Here is a 23444-nt window from a genome sequence, read left to right on the forward strand (position 1 = left end):
GCTTTAAAGGAATCACCCGTAATGGAATTGAATATAAATTATCGCTATATGCGGATGATTTGTTGTTGTATATAACTGATCCTACATTCTCTATCCCTACTGTCTTGAGTATTCTGGAGGACTTCAGCACCTTTTCAGGTTATAAATTAAATTTGGGGAAAAGTGAGTGTTTTCCCATTAATACTGCAGCATGTCTTCTTCAGCAATCAGATTTACCTTTTCAGTTTAGTCCATCAGGGTTTAAATACCTAGGTATTAACGTGACTCGTTCTTTATCCAGCCTTGCATCAGCTAATTTCACTCCCCTTATCTCAAAGATTACATCTGATTTTCAAAGATGGGGTAACCTCCCCCCTTCATTAATCGGCAAGATCAATGTTGTTAAAATGAATATCTTACCAAAACTTTTATTTTTATTCTAGTCAATTCCTCTTTTTCTACCTAAACATTTTTTTTGACTCACTGGACAAGATAATTTGTTCTTTTATTTGGGGCGGGAAGGCACCTAGAGTTCGTAAATCATTACTGCAGAGATGCAGACTTAGTGGAGGACCTAATTTCCAAGCCTATTATTGGGCTGCTCACATCCATAAACTTTGCTACTGGTTAAAATCTTCTGGACCCTCTTGGTGTAAATTGGAACTATCATCATGTACAGGATCTGCCATACCTGCTCTACTTTATTCCTCTTTACCTGCAAAACCCTCTTTATATACTAAGAATCAAGTGGTTCTAAACACACTTAAAATCTGGTTTCAATTTAGGCGGCACTTTAAATTTGTAGCTGCATCCTCCTCAAGTCCTATTAATAACAACCATTTATTTCCTCCATCACTTTCAGACTCAACATTATCAATGTGGCATGACAAGGGTATTACGCAATTTAAATATTTATATGTAGGTGGTGTATTTGATAGCTTTGCGAATTTGTCATCTCGCTACGGCCTCCCTGTTAGTCATTTATTTTGCTATTTTCAAACTCGCAGTTTTGTTACTAAGTGTTTCCCAAATTTTCCCTCTTTACCACCGGAACAGCAATGGGAAACAATGTTATCATTTACTCCTCATCACAGAGGAATCACTTCGAAATTGTACAATATTATTTTGGCTCTTAGCGACCATTTAAATGTTAAACTTAAGTGTACATGGGAAGAGGAACTTGGAATACAAATACATGAGGAGTCCTGGGAAAAAGCCATAGAGAGGGTAAAATCTACCACTTCTTGTGCACGTCTTGGACTTATTCAATTTAAGGTTCTACACAGGGTGCATTTCTCCAAGTCTAGACTGTCGGTACTATATCCGGAACTAGAAGACAAATGTGATAAATGTCATGGCTCTCCTTGTCACCTCAGTCATATGTTTTTTCTATGTCCTGTTCTGAAAGATTTTTGGGCGGGTTATTTTGTTATTATGTCAACTGTTCTTGGTGTAAATCTCCAACCTTGCCCTCTGATTGCTATATTTGGGATTCCTAACCCCCCACTTGCACTCAACTCTACACAAAAGGATATTATAGCTTTCACATCCTTACTTGCAAGACGTTTATTATTGTTACATTGGAAATCTGCTAAATATCCTTCTATCTCCCGGTGGCTTAAAGGATAATTTCCGTTTTTTTACAACCTGGACCTTATTTCTAGCATAAAATAAGATCATTTTACTCACCCAGAAACTTTGGTGTCATTTGGAGTTGTTTTGACGAAATTAGTCCCAGTGGAGCGGCGCGTATATCCGTATAATGCGAGAACACGGGGCACGCAATGCAGCCTCTAAATAACACATTATCCGCTGCAAAACTCGTTCATTTCGCCAATATTTTGTTATGATACACTAGTGATATTCCCCTCCGAGCCCATGGTGGCATGTTATCAACATGCTGCGCCTGTAGGTTGACTACTAACCTCCGACCTGGATGATGTCATCTCCGACCGCTGCCCGGCGCGGCTTGTTGCTACCGCTAATGCTATGGTTCGTTTCTGCGTGTTTCTGACTTGTCAGAACAAAATGAGCAGCTGGATGAAGTTCAGCTTCCACAGGCTTCCTCTCCTCAACCTGGACTCACTAAAGCTCCGGCTAGTTGAGCTAAAAATGGACCCGAATGCCGAAGCAGAATGATTATTATCAGAATGAGCCGGGCAGCGGTCGGAGATGACATCATCCAGGTCGGAGGTCAGTAGTCAACCTACAGGCGCAGCTATAATATCCACCGCTGCTCTCCAGGCTGCCACACCTCCCAGATTTGCCTACAAATATATTCATTTAGCCGTAGAAATGATTTGGGAGATATGCCACACTGCAGAGTACCGGTAAAATGAGCAGATTGCCACTTGACACAAAAGTGCGTTTTTCTCTGAAACTAGAGCGGGAGCTCCGTTTTTGGAGAAACCCAGCTCTCTTCTTCTACTTCGTACTCACGAACGAAACGGTGGAAAAACTCGCGTGGAGCACGTTGTAAAGTCACTCTTCAACCACGTGAAGACCGTTTGTTTCTAGGTGATGTACAGAGTTCGGTTCGACGTGAGATAAAAGGTAAACAAATAGCCAAAAACATGTGGTCCTGAGCGGATGTGCTGAGGAATTAGTGTGGTCGCGAAAGAGTTAATGCGTGCGTTCGCTAAAAAAAAAAAAAACGCATGAATGTTACACGTGGTCACTACGCGTAGTGTGATTACCGGCGTGCAGCAGTCATCACGCGTGAACGGGGGGCCATTATAAGTCAATGAGGAAACTACATTACACGTCAGGCGCTGTCTGCTGCACAGGCGTCAAAGCACGCGGGTGTGACACGTCCAGTTGATATGTGCGCACGTAATATGACACGATTGTACCGGCATAGTGTGCGTGTGTGTGTGTGTCAGAGTATAATTGGAATCTGTAGTGAATTGATCAAAAATGTTGTTTTAATGTTTTATTGTTTAGTTTCGGTTTCATGTTGTTGTTGCTTATGTCGACTACAGGACGTCATCGAGTCCGGGTCAAGGTTCTGCTGGTTCTCCTGGTTCTCCTGTCTGCTGCTGCTGTTGTTCTTTCCAGTGTCATTGTTCATAAAGGGATTAAGAACACAGAGGGTGTGTAGTGTGTGTGTCAGTCTCTCTCTTCACTGTGGACATGAGGACGTCACTGATCCATGTTCCTGTCTCTGTCCTCAGTGTCCTGGCATGGAGACATTGTGGAGTTGTACATTGGGAAGTCGGTTGTTTTCCCCTGTGAGGACTATCCTTTACCCAAAAACCCCACAGTGATGTGGAGCCGCCACGATCTCCGTCCTCCAACCGTCCACCAGAGACACCAGCTGGGTGACGACCTCAGAGACCAGAACGAGGTTTACAGGAGCAGAACGTCCATGAAGACTGAGGCTCTGAGGACAGGAGACCTCAGTCTCACTCTGAGGAACCTCCACCTCTCTGACAGCGGAAACTACACCTGCATCATCACAGCGTTTGGAAATAAACGAACACTGAGAAACATACAGCTGAAGGTCAAAGGTCAGCAACACACCCTAACACCTACAGTATTTACAGGCAGGGTTTCTGCTGGGTTCTAAAAAGTGTGATAGAGTCTAAAATTTGAAAATCAACATTTTAGGCCTTAAAATTTTTTACATTTGTTGAAGTATTGTGTTCAAGTCTTAAATGATTTTAAATAAGTCTTAATTTTCTTCCGCCCATATAACGCTACCTGTTATGAACTCCCCTGGGAGATGTTAGGCAGGGGAAGTGTAAGGGCCAGGTGAGGTCAAGGTAGACTGATCCACAAATACACAACACAGAAATATATCACAAGATGGGAAGTAGCTCACTTAACCCAATGAGTGGGCGGAGTTTGGGTGACCCATATCACATGGGCTGGAGGCGGAAGTGAGGTTCGACTTCCGGGGTTTCGACACGAGAAGCGGCAGGTCTTCACGAGGAGAGACCGACGCTGGCGAAAGACCCACACCCACACATCGCACTGGAGTCACACACCAAATGAACTACGAACTGGCCGGCTGTGGAGCTGCTGTGGCGCAGTAGCGGCGTCAGGATTTTGATTGTGGATGGGCCTTCAGAAAACTGGATGGGCCAGTTAAAATAAGATTAAAAAAAAAAAAAATCAGCGTCATCATCATCTCCGTTTCAGCGCTTTTCTGCGGCGCTGAAGACAGCACAAATATTAAACTGTGATGTGGTAACAGCGCTAAATCCAGAATTAAAACAGCTTTTTATGGCTGTCAGTTGTTGTGACACTGGCTGTGTGTGTTTTGTGTCGGACTGAGCATTTTTTATTTTTTTTTATTAATTCTCCGCAAAAAAGAAGAAGCCCTTAGTTGTGTTCAGAAACTTGACAGGTGTGGCAGACAAGCTGGTGATTAGCTGTGGTCATTGAATAGTCTACACTAGGTAATTTCAATTTGCGCATCTGTGTTTTTTCCTTTTTATTTTTTTTATAACATTTATATGCGCATCCAGCGCGAGAGAAACAGCGGGTGCACACCAGATGATTGCCAACCGACAAAAACTGAAATGAGACGGTTAACGAGAGGAAAAACACAGAATATAGCCGACAATATAGGCTATGTCCAAAAGACTTTGTCCCGTCGTCACGACGTGAGCGAGGGAGGATCTGATGGTGGCTCAGGTTTAGTGATGAGGAAACTGTCACTGTCAGCAGCTGCTCCAAACAGACACGTTACAAACTTTATTTTGAAGGGACAGATTGTGTTGATTTTGTTAACAGTGACTTTGCACCCAAACATTAAGCATATCGGGTGTTGTCCGGTACAATCGACTCTCCACAGTGCAGCTTGAAAACTCCTCTTTGTCTAAGCAGAATGACAGAAAGAGGCCCGGCCGCACTGGACGCGGAACCGAAGCGCAGCGCCCTGGAGCGGAGGCAGTTTCAGATTGGCGCACATGTTAACCGGTCTGCCTGGTCGCACATCTGGCGCTGTGGAAAGAAGCCGCGCTTCAGTTCTATTTTTCACGCGAGCCGTGAGCGCCGTTGTCAAGCTGGATAGACGGATCGTACCAGACAGGAAGTCGGGCACAGAAAAGGCGAGAGAATCCGGTCAATTTTCAAAATAAAATGATTATTAATGAAGTTGTTGCCGTCCGTCTATTATAGCCTACACACACACACATTCTTACACATTCTCCCTGTGCGACCAAGCGCCTGCGAGGATGCGCGCAGCGCGCCGCTCCGGGCAGTTAATCAAAGTTACATTGTTGCGAGTTGGCTCCGGCAGAAGTTCTGAGCCGTGCACACTGTTTCAGCTGCCTATTTGGTCATAGTTTATCAACGTCATTCTTCATTAGGATGATGTTAAGTTCATTTTGTGGTGGGGACAAAATTGTTCTTGACAAAAAGTGGTGGGGACATGTCCCCAGCGTAAATGACGCCTATGGGTGGGCCCAATAGTAGCGCCACGGCTGCTGTGGCGTGTAGCAGACGGGGACGCCCTGAGCTACGGCCTCGCCGAGTCCGGTCGCGCCGGGTCGTACCGGGCCTAGAAGCGGTGACTACAGAGCGGGTAAGTGAAGCAACTCCCATGCTCAGATAGATACACACACATATAGACAGGTACACAAACTCAGTTCTATGCATACACTTGAGAGAGAGAGATAACCACAGGAGCAAGCGGGAGGTTTCAGGACAGGCATAGTTTAATAAACGAGCTCACGTAATATCATGTTTCATGTGCTAATGCAGTCCCGTTTGTCCGCGTGCGTTACACTACCTCAAATGCTCAATAAAATGCTCCTCCTTCATTGTGCTTTTTTGGATGTATTTACAGCTACAAATGAGCCCGACAAGCAACTTACTGCAGCCCATTACTTTTTAAGTAATTTTGTCACTGCATTTCTTTTGTACATTTTGTCATGCTGTAGGTCTTAAATTTAATTCATAATGGTCTTAAAAAGTCTTAAATTTGAGCTGAAACCTGCAGCAACGCTGTACAGGATACAGGTCAGAGGTCAAAGGTCAGAGCTGTAGATAGGGGTCTGAGGATCTGATTGGACTTAGATCATGTAAAGGTTGTTGTTGTTTATGTTCATCTCATCCACAGAAAAGTTCTCTACCAATGCTGAAGTCCTCGTTATGTGTGTTCTCCTGGTTCTAGTGGTTGTTCCTCTTGGTGTCTCCTGGTGCCTTAAGTTTCATAAAAGGCTGATCAAAAAAGGTATGATGTTTTTGTGTGTGTGTGTGTGTGTGTGTGTGTGTGTGTGTGTGTGTGTGTGTGTGTGTGTGTGTGTGTGTGTGTGTGTGTGTGTGTGTGTCGGCCATCAGTCTTAGAGAACACCATACTCTACAGAACTTTATTGTAAAAATCCTCAAACCGGGAACTAAGGTGACCGAGACGTCTCAGACAACAGCAAAAACAACCCAAAGGAAATCAATGAAAACGGACGTTGACAAACCACTGGAGGCAACGTTACTCCAAAATGTTTTAAGGAAATTAATTAATTAATTTGTGGAATGTACTAGCCTGACAAGGCAGACTATATCATTAACATGTATAGTCTGGCAACGACCGGTAGACCTCGGCTCAATCCAGGGGGCGGGATGAAGGCTGTCGTTCAAACTGCCTCTGCACGCAATAGGGTAGCGCTACGACTAATCAGAGCAAAGAGCAGGATGACGTTAGCCTGACAAGCCAATTAAAATGTATGTCGTCGACGCGTTAAGCCCGCCCCACGACTCTCTAAACAGATAGAGCGCTGTGATTGGTGAACACAATCGGTGTTTGAGACTCAAAAAGTTCCTATGGCTCGTTTCTAGACCCACCTACGGAGCAAATATATTTGCTGCCGCTAGGGTGCGTCTAGATTTCTAGGCTAGGAATGTACATTAACTGTAATTACTACATGACTGCCATGAATGAGAAATATTGTTAATTGTCTATAAATTACCACCTGTCAGCAGCTGCTTTGATGAAAGCAGAGGCCAAATTTCCTGTGGGCAGCACGGGAATGTCACAGGTCCACACACAATTCAAAACAATACTGAAAAACACCCTAAGAGATTTATGGAGCGGCTTGGTTTAGTCAGTGCTGTTTTCACATCTAGTTATGGCACTACAGCTTTAACATTAGCTGGCGCAAATTTCACTTTCATCGTCATTCGTTTTAATGTCAACATCCGTTGTCATTCATTTCCTTTGTGTGGTTTTTGTTGTTGTGTTGTTTTCCATCAATACATTTATGTAAGATGTCGCAGCCAACACATTAGGTTCGTTTGAGATTAACTGCACCTCGTCTGGAAGGTGGGCGAGACCAGGCCGCAGCAGCAGGGGGCGGTGACAGAAAGTTGCAGTCAAGTTGGACAGTTTCCAGCCGCCGTCAAAGAATATACAGGAAGTCACAGAACATCCTGTTAGATCCATCTGTAGGCTACCTGTAGTTTGCAGAGCACGCTGGATAGCTATGGCTGAAGAAATTGCGTTCTCTACCCTTTGTTGTTTTTGTGTGGCTTGTAAAGCTAGGGTGACCATATTTTGATTTCCATAAAAGAGGACACTCGGCCCAGCCTTCAGACACAAATTCAGACAGGCTTCTTAGAGGTTTATGAATATGCTTTATTATGCCTCAATGGTGCAAAATGAACCTCTGTAATGAAATCAAATCAAATATGTGTAACCTATGGGACGCTAGGATCCAGGTCACCAGGTGGGGAACCTAGCAACAGCAGCCTCACAGTACATGAGACTAGGATCTCGCGGGACTTTGCAAGTCCACGTTTGTTCTCGTAGCTCACCCTCGTCCATGCTCCTGTTGCCGGCGTCGTCGGTCTGAGAAGAAAAGAGGTACAAACATTTTCTGGGTCCATATGCTCGTATTTTATGTTGAATTTAGATTACTTACCTCTCATTGCATTTTTAGTGTGTCGATTGGTGCCATGAGGATTAAACTGCATTGTACCTCGTACCTGTAGGCCTTACCTTGTAGCAGTTTAAGGTGGGAGCCACTAATAATATGTCCACCTAATATGGTGTTGTCGGTTACACCCCGCCTTTCCGAAGCCTCGCCTTTCCGACAATAGACTTCCATTCATCGTAATAGCGGGGTTTTCTATTTTTTCTGAAGACCCCGCTATTCCGAAAAGGCTATTGGGGGAAAACCCCCAGCGCGAAGTGCGCATTGATCCTTTTTTCCTTTTTGGGGTCGAAACGGATCATGTGCATAATTAACTGCAAAACAAGCAAATACTTCATATTAATGACATTCATTATGCTTCTGGCCTGTCTAGCCTCTATGGTCTTTTTACAAAACTTAACCAACTCCTTTCTTCATTGCCTAAGCCCAACCAAAGCATCTCCCTCAGTCAGCTGTCAGCACGAGCGGCGGCTGCAGCAGCCTCGCGCCCGTGTGAGCTCAAGCCGGGTTCAGCCGTGCTCGAGCGGAGCAGGGGGAGAGAAAAAAAGTGTATTTCTTTTAGGCTACTGTGTGGGAGATCTCCAATGGAGTCGGGGAGAAAGCAAGTGGGACAGATCTGCCCAGTCTCTGAGCAGTGCACGTTTCTCAAACAAGCCACAAAGCAGAATGTAAACAACATCACGCGGTTCAGCACCTTGGACATTGGACAGCTGCGGGGGGGACTGTGTCGGAACAGCGGCGTTTCGTAGTGGGGGTATTTCGGAACTGCGGGGTGTCGAAGTGGAGGTGTGTCGAAATGGAGAGCTGTCCCCGGTGTTGTCACCCGTCTGCTGCTGTACATTCTGTGGTTTATTTAACTTTGTATTTCCTGTTATATTACCTCTCATTGCATTTTTAGTGTGTCTGTTGGTGCCATGAGGGTTAAACTGCATTGTACCTCGTACCTGTAGGCCTTACCTCGTAGCAGTTTAAGGTGGGAGCCACTAATAATATGTCCACCTAATATGGTGTTGTCACCCGTCTGCTGCTGTATATTCTGTGGTTATTTAACTTTGTATTTCCTGTTATATTTGTAGATGATAATCATCAGCACTTTATGACAACCAGCACTTTATGAGAACAAGCATTAGCTGTCCCAGTCTATCTGCTGTATATTACCTGGATGCGCTACACCTTAGCTCAAAGAAGGTACGACAGACTGGGCATGGGTATCATCTGGGTCAGTTTTAATATTTACTGTCAAATTTCTCGTAATGTATTGATTCTGTTTTGTAGGCTGAACTGGCGACACACGTCGGCAAGGCAGCCACTGTTCTCTCCTCCCAGAGATCCCTATAATTAGTGCCTCCATTTTTGAGTCTATTATTTTCTGCTTTTAGTTGCTGAACAAGTTCAGTCAAGGTTCTGATTTGTTCCTCTGATTCAGACATTTTAATTGGCTTTCTAAAAAAAAAACAACACCCAACAATCAATTCTTGGACATGGGTGAGCGAACCCCCCCAAGAATAATGTCTTTGTCCACTGTGTTTGTAAACGCTGCTGGTTTGGTGTTGCAGCTAGAGGGCGGTGTTGCAGCTAGAGTGCGGTGGATGTCCTCTGGATCTCCTCTTGGGCAACCACTGTCCTCCTCCTCCACCCCCAACCTTTGCTACCTTAGTGCCTCCAAATAAAAAACAAAACAAAAACAAAAACACACAAAAAGCCTCCGCTATCCTGCCGACAACGCCAAATGTGACCGACACTAGGGTTACTTGTGTATGACAACACCACTCTCTTTAAAGGGGAGAGACCCTGGACTACGCGCAGTGTGACTAATTTACAGCAAACACTCCCCACTCAGGTTAATACCTATTATGGCAAGGACAAGCAGAGGCTCTTAAAGTTCTGTACAAAAATAAAGTTTATTTCAACAATATCCCATAAACAATAAAATCAATACGTTTGTATTGGGTAAGGCAACTGGAGTTGGACACACACATAACCAGATGAATACCACTATGTATTTAAAGGTTCGAAGGCACTGCACACTTCAAAGACACTACACACTTAAAGTGGAAGTGAAGCAGCCAGCCAATTTAACATAATTCATTAAATGGATTTCTAGTGTGCTTAAACTTAGACAAACTAACACATGAAACACAAGCATTTAGGAGAAAATGCGAGTTGAAAATTGCATTTTTTAGCTAGTGCGCCGCCATCTTGTTGTTCGACTGTCCGTGACGTCACGGTGTTGGTTGCCTCTGCTGGCTGACAGCCACAGACAGTGAAAGTGAAGGACATAGCTACAGACAGAGACGGTAAAACATGAAACTGTGGAGGCACTGGATTAGAACAGACACAGAGGAGACCACCACTGTGTTGCTCCTTCTGTGAACTAGTTTTACAGTGTTAAAAACTAGGAAAAAAAACTTATTTTTTTCATTAACTGCCGCTAATAAGGAGCCGCCGCAGCAGCGGAGCTGTTATCAAGACTCCTCTGCTGATCTCGGTGTGATCATTTCTTACAGCATGTTTACATCAGTCTGGATGTGGTCCAGAGGAAAATTCTGATCAACCCTGAAAGTTGATCATTCAGGATCAACCCACAACAACCTGACTTTACTCCGACAGTTTTCAGTTTAGCTGCCACAGCCCGTCCTCCCCCGACCGGCCCACGTTCACGCCGTGATAAGCATCAGTCACCGCGGGGAGACAGGCTGGACCCTCCGGTCTCACACCGAGGGATCATTCACAACCTCTCACACACACACACACACAAACACACACACACACACACACACACACCAGCGACCACATCGGTATTAACTGTAATAGCGCCCATCAATAAATAAGAAGGGAAAAATCTCTGATCTCATCCTCCACACACCCAGCCCTCAGCAGAAGACTATTCAAACAATAAATATTTCTTACCTTTACAACAGGTGTCCAACACAGTCAGCAGTGCAGTCATCCAGCTCCAACCGTTTAATAATCCACCGATATTCCCGTTTACATTGCGTTCCTCGCAGCCATAGACTGTAAAAGCTCGCAGCCAGCGCGGTGTTTCATTCATTTGCATTGTGTGAAAAAAAAATTAAAATTAGCGGCGGCAACAGCCGTGTTTCTGATCAACCGGGTCTGTGTTGTCCGGTTCCACCGCGTTGTTTACTCCCGGTGCAACGTTACTTCCACACAGACACGGTCCGTGCGGCTCGGACGCGGTGTGTCGGACTGTCTGGACCTCTGGACCGGTGGTCTGGACTCAGTACCAGCAGCAGAGAGGCTTCACTGGCTCTTCTGTCAGCCTCTCCTGTCAAGAGCTGAAGCTAAAGCTAACGCTAACGTTAGCTAAAACTTTTTTTTTCACACAATGCAAATGAATGAAACACCGCGCTGGCTGCGAGCTTTTACAGTCTATGGCTGCGAGGAACGCGATGTAAACGGGAATATCGGTGGATTATTAAACTGTTGGAGCTGGATTACTGCTGCTGCTGACTGTTTTGGACACCTGTTGTAAAGGTAAGACATATTTATTGTTTGAATAGTCTTCTGCTGAGGGCTGGGTGTGTGGAGGATTTTTCCCTTCTTATTTATTGGTGATGGGCGCTATTACAGTTAATACCGATGTCATCAGATCGCTGTGTGTGTGTGTGTGTGTGTGTGTGTGTGTGTGTGTGTGTGTGTGTGTGTGTGTGTGTGTGTGTGTGTGTGTGTGTGTGTGTGTGTGTGTGAGGTTGTGAATGATCCCTCGGTGTGAGACCGGAGGGTCCAGCCTGTCCCCCCGCGGTGACTGATGCTTATCACGGTGTGAACGTGAGCCGGTCGGGGGAGGACGGGCTGTGGCAGCTAAACTGAAAACTGTCGGAGTAAAGTCAGGTTGTTGTGGGTTGATCCTGAATGATCAACTTTCAGGGTTGATCAGAATTTTCCTCTGGATGTAAACATGCTGTAAGAAATGATAATAATAATAATAATAATTCTTTATTTATATAGCACTTTTCGCAGCACAAAGTCACAAAGTGCTTCACAAAACATAATAAAACAACACAACAAGAGCAGCAGAGTCCTTCATGAAACATAATAAGACAATGCAGTATATACATAGATGAAGAGCAGCAAAGAATAAAGCAACAACAGTAATTAAGTGCCATGCAGTTCAAAAGCCTGTCGAAACAGGTACGTTTTTAACTGCGCCTTGAAGGCTTCAATCGACGCAGAGGCTCTTAAGTGTGGGGGAAGAGCGTTCCAGAGTCTGGGGGCCACCGAACGAAAGGCTCGGCCCCCTTTTGTTTTGAGGTTGGTCCAGGGAAGGGCGAGGAGCCCCTGGTCAGAGGACCTTAGGGGCCGACTAGTGGAGTAGGGCTGGAGGAGGTCGGAGATGTAGGCCGGGGCAGACCCATGCAGGGCATTGAAAGTGGTTACCAGAATTTTAAATTGGAGTCTGAAAGCTATGGGGAGCCAATGTAGGGCGCGGAGGATAGGTGTGATATGGCAAGACTTCTGTGAGCGAGTTAGTAACCTGGCGGCAGCGTTCTGTATTAGTTGTAGACGGTCCAGAGATGATTTATTGAGGCAGGTAAACAGTGAGTTACAGTAATCTAGTCTTGATGAGATGAAAGCGTGGACGGCCAGTTCAAGTTCTGAGTGTGATACCATGGTTCTGAGTTTTGCAATATTTCTGAGGTGGAAGAAGCAGGTGCGGGATAGGGTTTTGATGTGTTTGTCTAGGAGCATGTTTTGATCAAATAAAACGCCGAGGTTTCTCAGGCTGGAGCGGATGTTGCAGCTTAAGGCCCCCATGTGGGCCGTCACCTTGGCTACGATGGGGTCAGCAGCAACAATGAGAACCTCAGTTTTATCTGGGTTTAGCTGGAGGGAGTTGCCTGCCATCCAGTTCTTAATAGCAGCTAGGCATTCTAAGAGAACATTTATTTTTTCTAAGTTATCTGGTTTAAAAGATAAGTATAGCTGGATATCGTCCGCGTAGCAATGATAGGAAATACAATTGAAACTATTGATTAGAGGGCCTAAGGGGAGTAGGTAGAGAGCCCAAAGGATTGGAGCCAACACAGAGCCTTGGGGCAGGCCACAGTGTAATGCTGCGGGAACAGATGTGTGAGGGCCGGCAGCAACAGTAAAGCTTCTCTCAGATAGGTATGAGACAAACCATTTCAGGGCGTTCCCGGAGACACCTACCCAGTCTTTAAGCCTGTCTAACATGATATGGTGGTCCACGGTGTCAAAGGCTGAGCTCAGATCCAGCAATACCAAAATGGAGCATTCCCCAGCATCAGATGCCATCATGATGTCGTTGGAGACTCTGAGGAGGGCTGTCTCAGTGGAGTGCTTCTGACGGAAACCGGATTGAAATTTATCTAGGATGTCATGATTGGCCAGGAAGGAGGAGAGTTGGTTGGCAACAGCTTTTTCAAGAATTTTGGAGATGAATGGCAATTTGGAGATGGGCCTGTAGTTTTTAGGCAGTGATGGGTCTAAATTGGGTTTTTTGAGAAGTGGGTTGACGACAGCTTGTTTGAAGGAGGAGGGAACACAACCTGATTGCAGTGAGGTGTTGATGATAGAGACCAGGCTGGGGCCAACAGCGCCGATGACCTCCTTCAGCAGGGAGGTGGGGATAGGGTCTAGGGGGCTGGAGGAGGATTTCATTGAGCTGACTAACTTAATGAGGTTTTGCAGAGTAATGCAGGCAAAGTTGTTGAGAGAAACCTGCCTAGCAGGGCAGGAGAGGCGGGGGACTGTAGAGGCAGTGATACTGGCCCTCACATCAGAGACTTTATTTACAAAAAATGCGAGGAAATCATTGCAGTCCTGGTTGGATGCAATTGGGACTACAGGGAGAGGGGGGCTGACGATTGTACTTATGGTTTGGAAAAGGACCCTTGGGTTTCGCCTACTAGATTTGATAAGGGTTGCAAAGTAGGCGGCCCTTGCCTTCTTTACGCTATTGTTGGGTTCCCTTAATAGCTCCTGTAGAAACAAACGGTGCACCTGCAGGTTCGTGGACTTCCACTGTCGCTCAGATTGGCGGCATTTGCGTCTGAGGCAGCGTATCTCATCTGTTAGCCAGGGGATGGGTTTTACAGATGGGAGGTTACGCGTTGTAAGGGGGGCAATATCATCTAGAATAGCAGAGCAGTGCGAGTTGAAAGCATGGACCATGCAGTCAATACTTTTGTGGGGGGGTTGCAGGGATTGCAGAGAGGATACATTACTGTTAAAAGCGGCTGTAAAATTTTCAGCTGAGAGACTATTTAAAATTCGTGAGGTTTTTACCTGCTGCACTGGAGCAGGGTCAGCCTCAAAAGAGAGATTGAATAAGACACACGAGTGATCAGTTACAGAGGGTTGTTCAATGGTGACAGACTCGACATTTAAAGCCAGAGTGAAAACAAGGTCTAACGTGTTTCCCTTTGCATGGGTTGGACCAGAAATGTGTTGAATCAGGTTAAAAGCTTCGGTAACATTTAGAAAGTTGGAGGCAAGGCAGTTACTGCTGTCATTTACATGGATATTAAAATCCCCGGCTAAGAGGATCTTCTCATGGTGGATAATAGACGCTAAGAAATCACTAAAATCAGACAGAAAAACACTATTTACTCCTGGGGAGCGATAGACTAAGGCACAATGAAAAGGGTTCGAACGACCAACTTTACACAGCAATACTTCAAAGGAGGCAAGAGGGCTGAGGCTTACTCTGCGAATTTTGAGGCAGTCTTTATGCACAATTGCAAGACCCCCACCCCTGCCTATGGTCCGGGGTGCACAGATAAAAGAGCAGTCAGGGGGGCAGAGTTCATTTAGAGAGACATAATCATCACCTTTTTGCCAGGTCTCTGTCAAGAGGAGGAGATCCAGGCTTTTAGAGGTAAATAAGTCATTTAGAATAAAGGCTTTATTGTTAATTGAACGGGCGTTTAACAGGGCTATCTTGAGGGGCCGGGAGGGGCCACTGCTGTCAGCTGCCAAGACCTGTGGGAGGGAGCGCAGGTAACGGGGGTCAGGTCCCCTGTGCCTCCTCCGATTCACTAGTGAAGGTCTAGCACTGGAAACAGCATTGTTGATGGAAGCAGGCCTTGTGGAGATGAGGACAGGAATGACAGGTGGGAGGATAGGTTGAGAACTAGGGGGAGGGGTTGTCGAAGCAGGCTGATTTGAGCTGTTTGCAAATTCGTTCATGTTTATGTTAACAACATGTGAGGCTGAAGGAGAGACTGCAGAAAAACTTTTCCTGTAGTTGTTAGGAGCAGGAGGAATTGCAGATGCTGCGGCGGCAAGGGCTGTGCTGTCTGGGGGGGAGATGTGTAGTAGCGGCAGGGGCCTGTAGGGGGAGTGGTTGCGGGAGGCAGTGCACACATGAGTCTCAGAGGGCGCCATAGAGGAAGAGTAAGAGGGAAGCACTGCCGAGGGGGTGTGGCACGTAAATAGTCAACATGTGTGGGCCAGGGCATGAACGGTGTGCTGGATGTTTGCAGTAAGCATGCGGCTACCAAGTTTACCCGGGTGAAGACCGTCATGCCGATAAAAACGGGGGCGATTCCAAAAAAGGTTGAAATTGTCTATAAAGTTAAAACCAAGAGTGCTGCAAGCGGACCGGAGCCAGAAGTGGAGGGAGAGGAGTCTGCTGTAGCGAAGGGCGCCGAGACCAAGCGTGGGGAGTGAGCCGCTAATGAAGATTGACTTCCCGCAGTCCTTCAGGGTGGTGAAGAGATTTTGAAAGTCAACCTTCAGCAGCTCAGACTGACCTTGGACAACATCGTTTGTACCGATATGCAATATGATGCGCTTGATGGAGTCTGGGAAAGATTGTAGTAAACCGGGGAGCTTATCTATGATTTTTGCGACAGTGGCTCCAGGGAAGCAGTAGGTGGAGGCGTTGAAAAAACGGACATTTCTTATAATGGAGTCACCTACTATAGCCGTGGTGGGTGGGAACAGGGGCTTCGGGGGTGATGCCAGTATGTTTGCGGGGCTGCGGTGAGGGAGCTCGGGGCGGCGTGAAACGGGAGAGCGGCGCGACTGAGACCCCGCGTCAGCGTCCACGCCGGGGGGCGGGGGTTCGGCCGGCCCGGGACAACGATTCGCTCCGGGGGGGGGGCGCAGGTGCAGCTCCAGAAGAAGAGCCAGCCGCCCGGCCCGGGAGGTGATGACTCCCCGACCGCCTCCGTACTGCCTCCCTCAGTAGGACCCGACGTGCAGCCGAAGTTGAGGTGGACTTCCTCGGCTCTGAGACACTAGTGCGGGGAAGAGCTCCGGAGGAGTTGCCAACCGCCATCGGAGAGGAGCCCAGCGCGGATCCAGCCTTGGGGGCATCCAGGCATGGAGGCGGTGGGCTCGCGGTCAGAACAACACCCCCGTCATCGGCGAGCTCAGTCAGAGGCTTATAGCGGTTGAGGAGTGTGACAACAGAGATGTTCCCCGGTGGAGTCGTCTTTCGTCCTTTAACCACTACCTCGGTCCATGGCTGGCGGTTGGGCGTTGAGCAGGAGGACGGTCCCGGGCAGGTGGAGGGATCCCACGGGGCTGTGTCCTGGAGAGCTACGGAAAGCGAGGAGATCCGCCGCGACTGCTCGTGTGCCAGGTCCATGAACTGTGACAGCAGGGATTCGTTGGATTTGAGCTGTGCGGAGAGCCGGAGGTTTTCCTCAACCAGGTGAGCAATCTTTTCGTCAGTTTTGTGGAGCGGGTTGTCACTGGGTGGCGACTGTGTAGCCATGGTGGTTTTGCTGGGGAGACAGAGAAGAACAGCTGCGGCAGCAATGGTGTGTGTGACAGGTAATAGCCTAGGTAGCGTAGCAGTGGTGGAGCTTCTCAGGGAAAGCACGGCATGAAGCGGGACTTACACACGAGGACTCCAACTGGAGTCCACGGCGAATATGAGGTGGTTTCACTTATTAGGAGGAGACACTTGGACTCCCAAGGGAACAGAAACGTACCGGCGAGGGCCCAGATTGGGCCCGCTGAGGTGTAGTAGGAGTCCGGTAGACCAGGCAGGAAGCAGGGCAGGTTTGCGTAGATCCCTGGAGAAACTCAGGTCTCTAAAACAGGCGATCGGTTTGCCCGATGATTAAAAGCAGCAATCCAGTCCAAAGCGCCATGATTTAAAAAGCAGAATCTACCGAGGGGACCGTGTTTAGGTCTCCTCTGCTGATCTCACACCGAGATCAGCAGAGGAGTCTTGATAACAGCTCCGCTGCTGCGGCGGCTCCTTATTAGCGGCAGTTAATGAAAAAAAGAGGGTTTTTTTCCCTAGTTTTTAACACTGTAAAACTAGTTCACAGAAGGAGCAACACAGTGGTGGTCTCCTCTGTGTCTGTTCTAATCCAGTGCCTCCACAGTTTCATGTTTTACCGTCTCTGTCTGTAGCTATGTCCTTCACTTTCACTGTCTGTGGCTGTCAGCCAGCAGAGGCAACCAACACCGTGACGTCACGGACAGTCGAGCGACAAGATGGCGGCGCACTAGCTAAAGAACTAATGCAAAACGTCAAACTAAACTTAAAATTTCTCCTTAATGGTTACGTTTCATGTGTTAGTTTGACAATTTTTAAGTACAGTGGAAAACAGTTTATTGAAATATGTGTATTTGGCTGGCTGCTTCACCTCCACTTTAAAGGTTCAAAGGCACTGCACACTTAAAGGTTCGAAGGCACTGCACACTTAAACAGCTCAAAAGCACTGTATACTTAAAGGTTCGAAGGCACTGCACACTTCTAGAGCAAACATTAAATTCTAAGACACCATGGAAAGGTGGATGATCACAACTATCAAGATATAAGAGCAACAAAACCAAAACAAAAGTGGAGGCACTAATTATAGGGATCTCTGGGAGGAGAGAACAGTGGCTGCCCTGCCGACGTGTGTCGCCAGTTCAGCCTACAAAACAGAATCAATACATTACGAGAAATTTGACAGTAAATATTAAAACTGACCCAGATGATACCCATGCCCAGTCTGTCGTACCTTCTTTGAGCTAAGGTGTAGCGCATCCAGGTAATATACAGCAGACTGGGACAGCTAATGCTTGTTCTCATAAAGTGCTGGTTGTCATAAAGTGTTGATGATTATCATCTACAAATATAACAGGAAAAACAAAGTTAAATAACCACAGAGTGTAAAGCAGCAGACGGTTGACAACACCATATTAGGTGGACATATTATTAGTGGCTCCCACCTTAAAGCTACAGTTGGTAAGTTGACGAAAGTGAAAGTAAACTCCGCAAATTAGCCATAAACGCACCCACAGAAGACGTACCGTATCCATAGCAACCGGAGACTCCATAACGATCTCGCCTCTCTCTCACCCAACACAGGGGGAGGGGGGTTGACAGAAGTGAAAAGAGGGAGCTGAAGGTGTATCGTCTTGAAATTTCTGACCAAATCGCGGACTTTACTTTCACTTTCGTCAGCTTACTACGACGTGTACGAGCTGCGATTGGCCGCTCCTCCTGCTCCCTCTACCTGATTGGAGGAGAATCGTCGGTCGCGGTGGATTCTGGCAAATACGATTACAGGCTGTAGGTGGAGCCAGAGGAGTTGGATTTTGCCCTAAATTACCCATTTAATGTCCAACTATCATAATATAGTGACAGTTCCAGCAAATATGACTGAATAATTGTTACCAACTGAAGCTTTAAACTGCTACGAGGTAAGGCCTACAGGTACGAGGTACAATGCAGTTTAACCCTCATGGCACCAACAGACACACTAAAAATGCAATGAGAGGTAATATAACAGGAAATACAAAGTTAAATAAACCACAGAATATACAGCAGCAGACATGTGACAACACCATATTAGGTGGACATATTAATAGTGGCTCCCACCTTAAACTGCTACGAGGTAAGGCCTACAGGTACGAGGTACAATGCAGTTTAACCCTCGTGGCACCAACCGACACACTAAAAATGCAATGAGAGGTAAGTAATCTAAACTCAACATAAAACACGAGCATATAGTCCCATAAAATGTTTGTACCTCTTTTCTTCTCCTCTGTGAGGCTGCTGTTGCTAGGTTCCCCACCTGGTGACCTGGGTCCTAGCGTCCCATATGTTACAAAGGTAATAAGATAAATAATAAATTAAAACAGTCTCACAAAGATACTAAACAAACAAAATGATCTACTTTTAATCTTTAGTTGTCTTATTCATCCTGCTTTTCTTCTTCATCCTTCTTGTCTGCCCATCCATATTTTGCTGTAGAGCTGATCTTTCCCAGCAGTTTCCGGTTGCTCAACAAATAAGCATAAAAGTCTTTGCAAGACATCTCTTGGAAATTGTATTGCACAAATAGAATTCCCTTCAGTGACTCAACAGACAGCTGGTTCCTCTCCTTGGTCCACTGGCTCTGCATCAGTGAGAAAACCCTCTCAACATTTGCATTGTGAGAGGGAAGTGCAAAGACAAACTGCAATCTTCAGTAGCTCTGAGTAGCATGCAATGCTTTTTGCCTTCTGTAGTGTCTGGCAACTCATGTTGTGAGTATGCGTGTGGCTATGCGTGATGACGTCACAGTACGTAACATGTATGGAAGGGGAAAGGAAGTCAATAAAGAGTGTGATGACTGTCCGAGCGAGTCGGAGAGTTAATGTTAAGAAGAAGTGAGAAACATTACACCTTCTCAAAATATTTGGTCCACTTCTAGTGCACTTGCAGGCCACTGAACTCCTCATCATGGTTGCACCTTTCTGTGAATTTCCTCAGATTGGTGACCTGGTCAAAACACTTGACATCATCAACAGGCACCCCCTTCTCTCCTAGGTACTTGATGCAGGCCTCCACATCATTCCAGTTTGGTGGCTCACTCAGATCCATCCACATGAATGTTGAGAACTCTTCCATGGGAGTTATCCACTTCTCCAGACACTCCAGACATGCACTGTACAGGCTTTGCACATTAGCACAGAACTGTTCAGAGCCCTTACCAAGTCCATCTTTGCGCTTTTGTGCCAGTAGTCCCTTAACTTTAAGGGACATGAAGTTGTTGCTCTTGCGTCCAAGAAGAATGGTGTGGATATTGTTCAATATTTTCTTCACCTCCATAATGGACATGTTCTCCTGTTCCATTTCTTGAATGTGGGTGTGGAACACAGACATGAGCGAGTGCACTTGCCAGAGGTAGATCTCAGCGAAGTCGTTTTAAAAAAAAATTGTATCTACCCCATGATGAGCACAATTATTCAGTATGTGTGCTGGGCAACCCACACCGATCAGAGTCTTGTTCTGCAGCAACCTCTTCAAATTTGCGAACACATTGTTTCCTGCTTCATCACGTCGGATTCCTCCAAAATTTGTGTTGGAGTTGTCGCCAGTAAATGCAATACATTTTTCAGACAAATTGTTTCTTGCCAGTGTTTCAGTGAGATATTTTGCGATGGTTTCTGCTGTCTCGTTAGGTGTGTCTGTCACACAGTAGTGTATGATTCTTTTCTACCAGCAAGTAGCACAGCTGTTAAAAGGTGGATAAAACAATTCAGTCTTTTAAAAAAGGAGGAGGGGGGCTACTTAAGTTCAAGGCCTGGGGTAGGGTGAAGAAGGGGGTCTTGGCCGTCAACTCCTCTGTTTCAATCTTGTTGTGGTGTGCTGAATCCGTCTTCGGTCCCTGCTTTACTCATCGAGTTGTTTGCATTGAATCCAGCCTCTTGTCTTCCGTTCCTTACACTGCTCTCCCGTTGCCTCACTTGTCTTTCTCCACTGCAGCTTGTTCTCCCTCTGCCTCCTCTCACACCATTTTCCTTTGTCTGTGTGTCCTCTCCCTCTGCTACTCACACCTGTGTTAATCAGTCCAGCTCTCTGCCGTGGGCTCCTCCCAATCCCAAGAGTAGTCTGTCACAGGTGTACCTGATAGTCTGATTGACTTGATCCAGCTATGAATTAGAAAAAGAAGCAAAAAAAAGCAAACACAGACCAGGCACCAACACATCATAATCAATAAATATATGTACTGTAAATATAAAGTAAGGGCACATCAAATTCATAAGCAAATAATGGATCAAGCTTAAAAAAACGACTTGTTCCCACCTGTGACATTTCCCCCCTTCTTTAACTCATTGAGTGCCGCGCTCCTTTCCAAAGTTTTAGTCAAGTGTACCGGCAATTTAGACCATTTTTGACTTTTTATGTAGAGCCACAGTGTATTCTATATTATTGCCACCAACACATACTGTGGCTCAATTGAAAGGTTTACCTTACTGCTTCAAGTGGCCACAAACCGTTTGTTTCTACGTGCCTCTGTTCCTGAGAAAAGTCAAGCTAAACATGGCTGGGTTTCACCAAAATCCCTCCTTTTTTTCTAGAAAAGGAGATAGAGCGTCTTTTATGAAAGGTGCGCTGTTTGTGTCTGTCGCTCTTCTGACACTCGCATTTCTGGATCAAAGGGCTCGTATAAGATAAATATATACAACAGTTGTTGTTCTATTCACAAAACCACCATCGGGGGCGGGGGGGGCGCCACTAAACAACAATAACACAGACGCACCGTGCCGTGTCACAGCTTCTCCCCGCGGAGCGTGAGGGTCAGTCGGCCACCGCGGCTCGGGAAGACCGGTCCCGCCGGTGGTCGCGATCCTTCTGTGGTACGGGTCGGTGATGCCGGTCTGCTTTGGTCCAGAGACCATCAGATTTTACCGCGGGAGGACTTTGGGGAGGACACGGTGTTGCTCCAGCTGAAGACCGGGCGGACTGTCGGCTGAGAGCTTCCTGGTTCAGCTCCGAGCAGCTCGAGCAGCTGGAGCAGCAGCGCGGGTGAGAGCAGAGCAGCTGTGCTGCATCTGCATGCAGAACTCGTTTGCAGAAGCCGAGTTATGATAAAAACTTCCAGATCATGAGCTGTCATGTGACTTTGATCGTCATCTATTTCAGTTCTCCTCGTCGTAGAGTCCCCAAATTTACATATAATGTGTATTAAAGTGTCTATTTTCATAATTTAAAAAAAAAGCAAAAAACGTAAAATTACGTTTTCGGCACTCAACGCATGGGAACGAAAAACGAGAAATTACGTGGTTGGCACTCAATGAGTTAATAATGGTCGTCTTGACCAGTTACTCAGTTTGATACCTTGTTGGAGGCAATCCAAAATTAGCTCGTGAGCGGCGTACAGTTAAGTGTTCTGATTCGCTGCAAGGGGCTTTTGACCCCAGGTCAGGTGGATTGGCCTGAGCTGGGTCAATTGTCTCTGTGGCCGATGGTTGGGCTGGATTCAAATGTAAAGCAGGAAGCCACCAAGTAGGGGGGGGGGCAACTGGTTTGGCTGTTCCACTACTGGAGGTTCAAGGGTTCTTGCTGGCTCCTCACTGTCCTGTAACACATTTAAAGGACATGGTCGAAGGTTATTATGATGTACTGTGCGTGTGGGTGCTTCCTTACCCTCCGGCCGGAGGATGTAGACTGGGTAGCCTTCTCGCAGCTGAGCCACTATTACAAATGGCTCTGGGGCCCATCTTGGAGTCAACTTCCCCTTGGCTCTCCTGCAGAAGTTACGAATAAGCACCCTTTCACCTGGAAGCAGTGTGGCTGGCTTAGCCCTTTTGTTGTAGTGTGCCTGATCTCGCTCTTGTCTGTGTTGAGTCTGTTTTCTTAACAGTGTGGTGTTTCACCGTGGGGCCCAGGTCAGTTATCCAGTCCACTGGTAGCCTAGCGTGTCTCCCAAAAACCACAAAATGTGGGGTCATCCCTGTTGTGCTGTGAGTGGTGTTATTGTAGGCCTGGATGAGGGCTGGCAGTTGGTTGGGCCACTGTGTCTGGTCAGTCTCTGTCAGGGAACTTAATAGTCTCAGAAGGGTCTGATTGAACCTTTTGCAGGCACCGTTCCCCTGTGGGTGATATGCCGTGGTGCGGCTCTTTTGACACCCATAGAGCTGACAGAGCTCCTGGACTAATGTTGATTCAAAGGTAGCTCCCCGGTCAGTCAAGATACGTTCTGGGCAGCCAAAAGTCTGAATAAGGTTATGGTATAGTATAGTGCTTGGGCTGTAGTGACTGCAGACTAGTCCTTGGTAGGCACTGCAAGGGCTCCACCCAGGCCTCATCAGGACAACGAGGCACACCTGGGCTGGCCAGCTTAAATACCCTGCAGCTGACACTGGAAGGGGGGGCAGTGCGTGGGGACTGCTGGGCTTGCCTGCCTCCCATCATTGGCTTTTGTTTGTTCTACTTTGTTTGTGTCTTTATGTTTTATATTAAATCTCCTTTTAGTTAATTTAGTGCCGTTGTGTTTATGTTGGGGTCATTGTTTGGGTCCATTATTATGCTCCTCCGGGCCAACAAAGTTCTGGGGTGTAACAATTGGGGGCTCGTCCGGGATATGAACAACCATGATGTGAAGTGAAGGTTTGTAGCTGTTGTGTGATGTAGTAAGTCTTCTTTTCAAGATGGTATGTGATTTAATTGCCTGCCTGTGTTTTAGTGATGGTAAACTCGATTCCTTTTACTGACTCGAGTCTGTATGAGTCACTCACTAAAGTGAGTCGGGTTTTCGAGTGTCTCGAGTCACTTGAGTCAGTAAAAAAAAAAAAAAGGATTTTTGTTATGATTTACGATTTTATACATCAAAATCTATAATTTTCTAAATGTCAATTAATAACGTGATGGGGGCG

At 46.4% G+C, this 23444-nt stretch overlaps 1 protein-coding gene across 1 annotated transcript in view; it reads left to right on the forward strand.

The window, feature by feature from the left end:
- Nucleotides 1-3130: 3130 nt before the first annotated feature.
- The window catches only part of LOC311001870 (uncharacterized protein), a gene marked incomplete at both ends in the record, with an annotated part of 53405 nt that continues 33091 nt past the window's right edge, over nucleotides 3131-23444 (forward strand). Inside the window, 2 exons of the mRNA XM_083993049.1 lie at nucleotides 3131-3488; nucleotides 6050-6163. Coding sequence (XP_083849175.1) covers nucleotides 3131-3488; nucleotides 6050-6163 — 472 coding nt within the window. The remainder of the gene's footprint in view (nucleotides 3489-6049; nucleotides 6164-23444) is intronic.

Source organism: Trachurus trachurus (assembly GCF_905171665.1).
Source record: "Trachurus trachurus genome assembly, chromosome: 18".
NCBI lineage: Eukaryota > Metazoa > Chordata > Actinopteri > Carangiformes > Carangidae > Trachurus > Trachurus trachurus.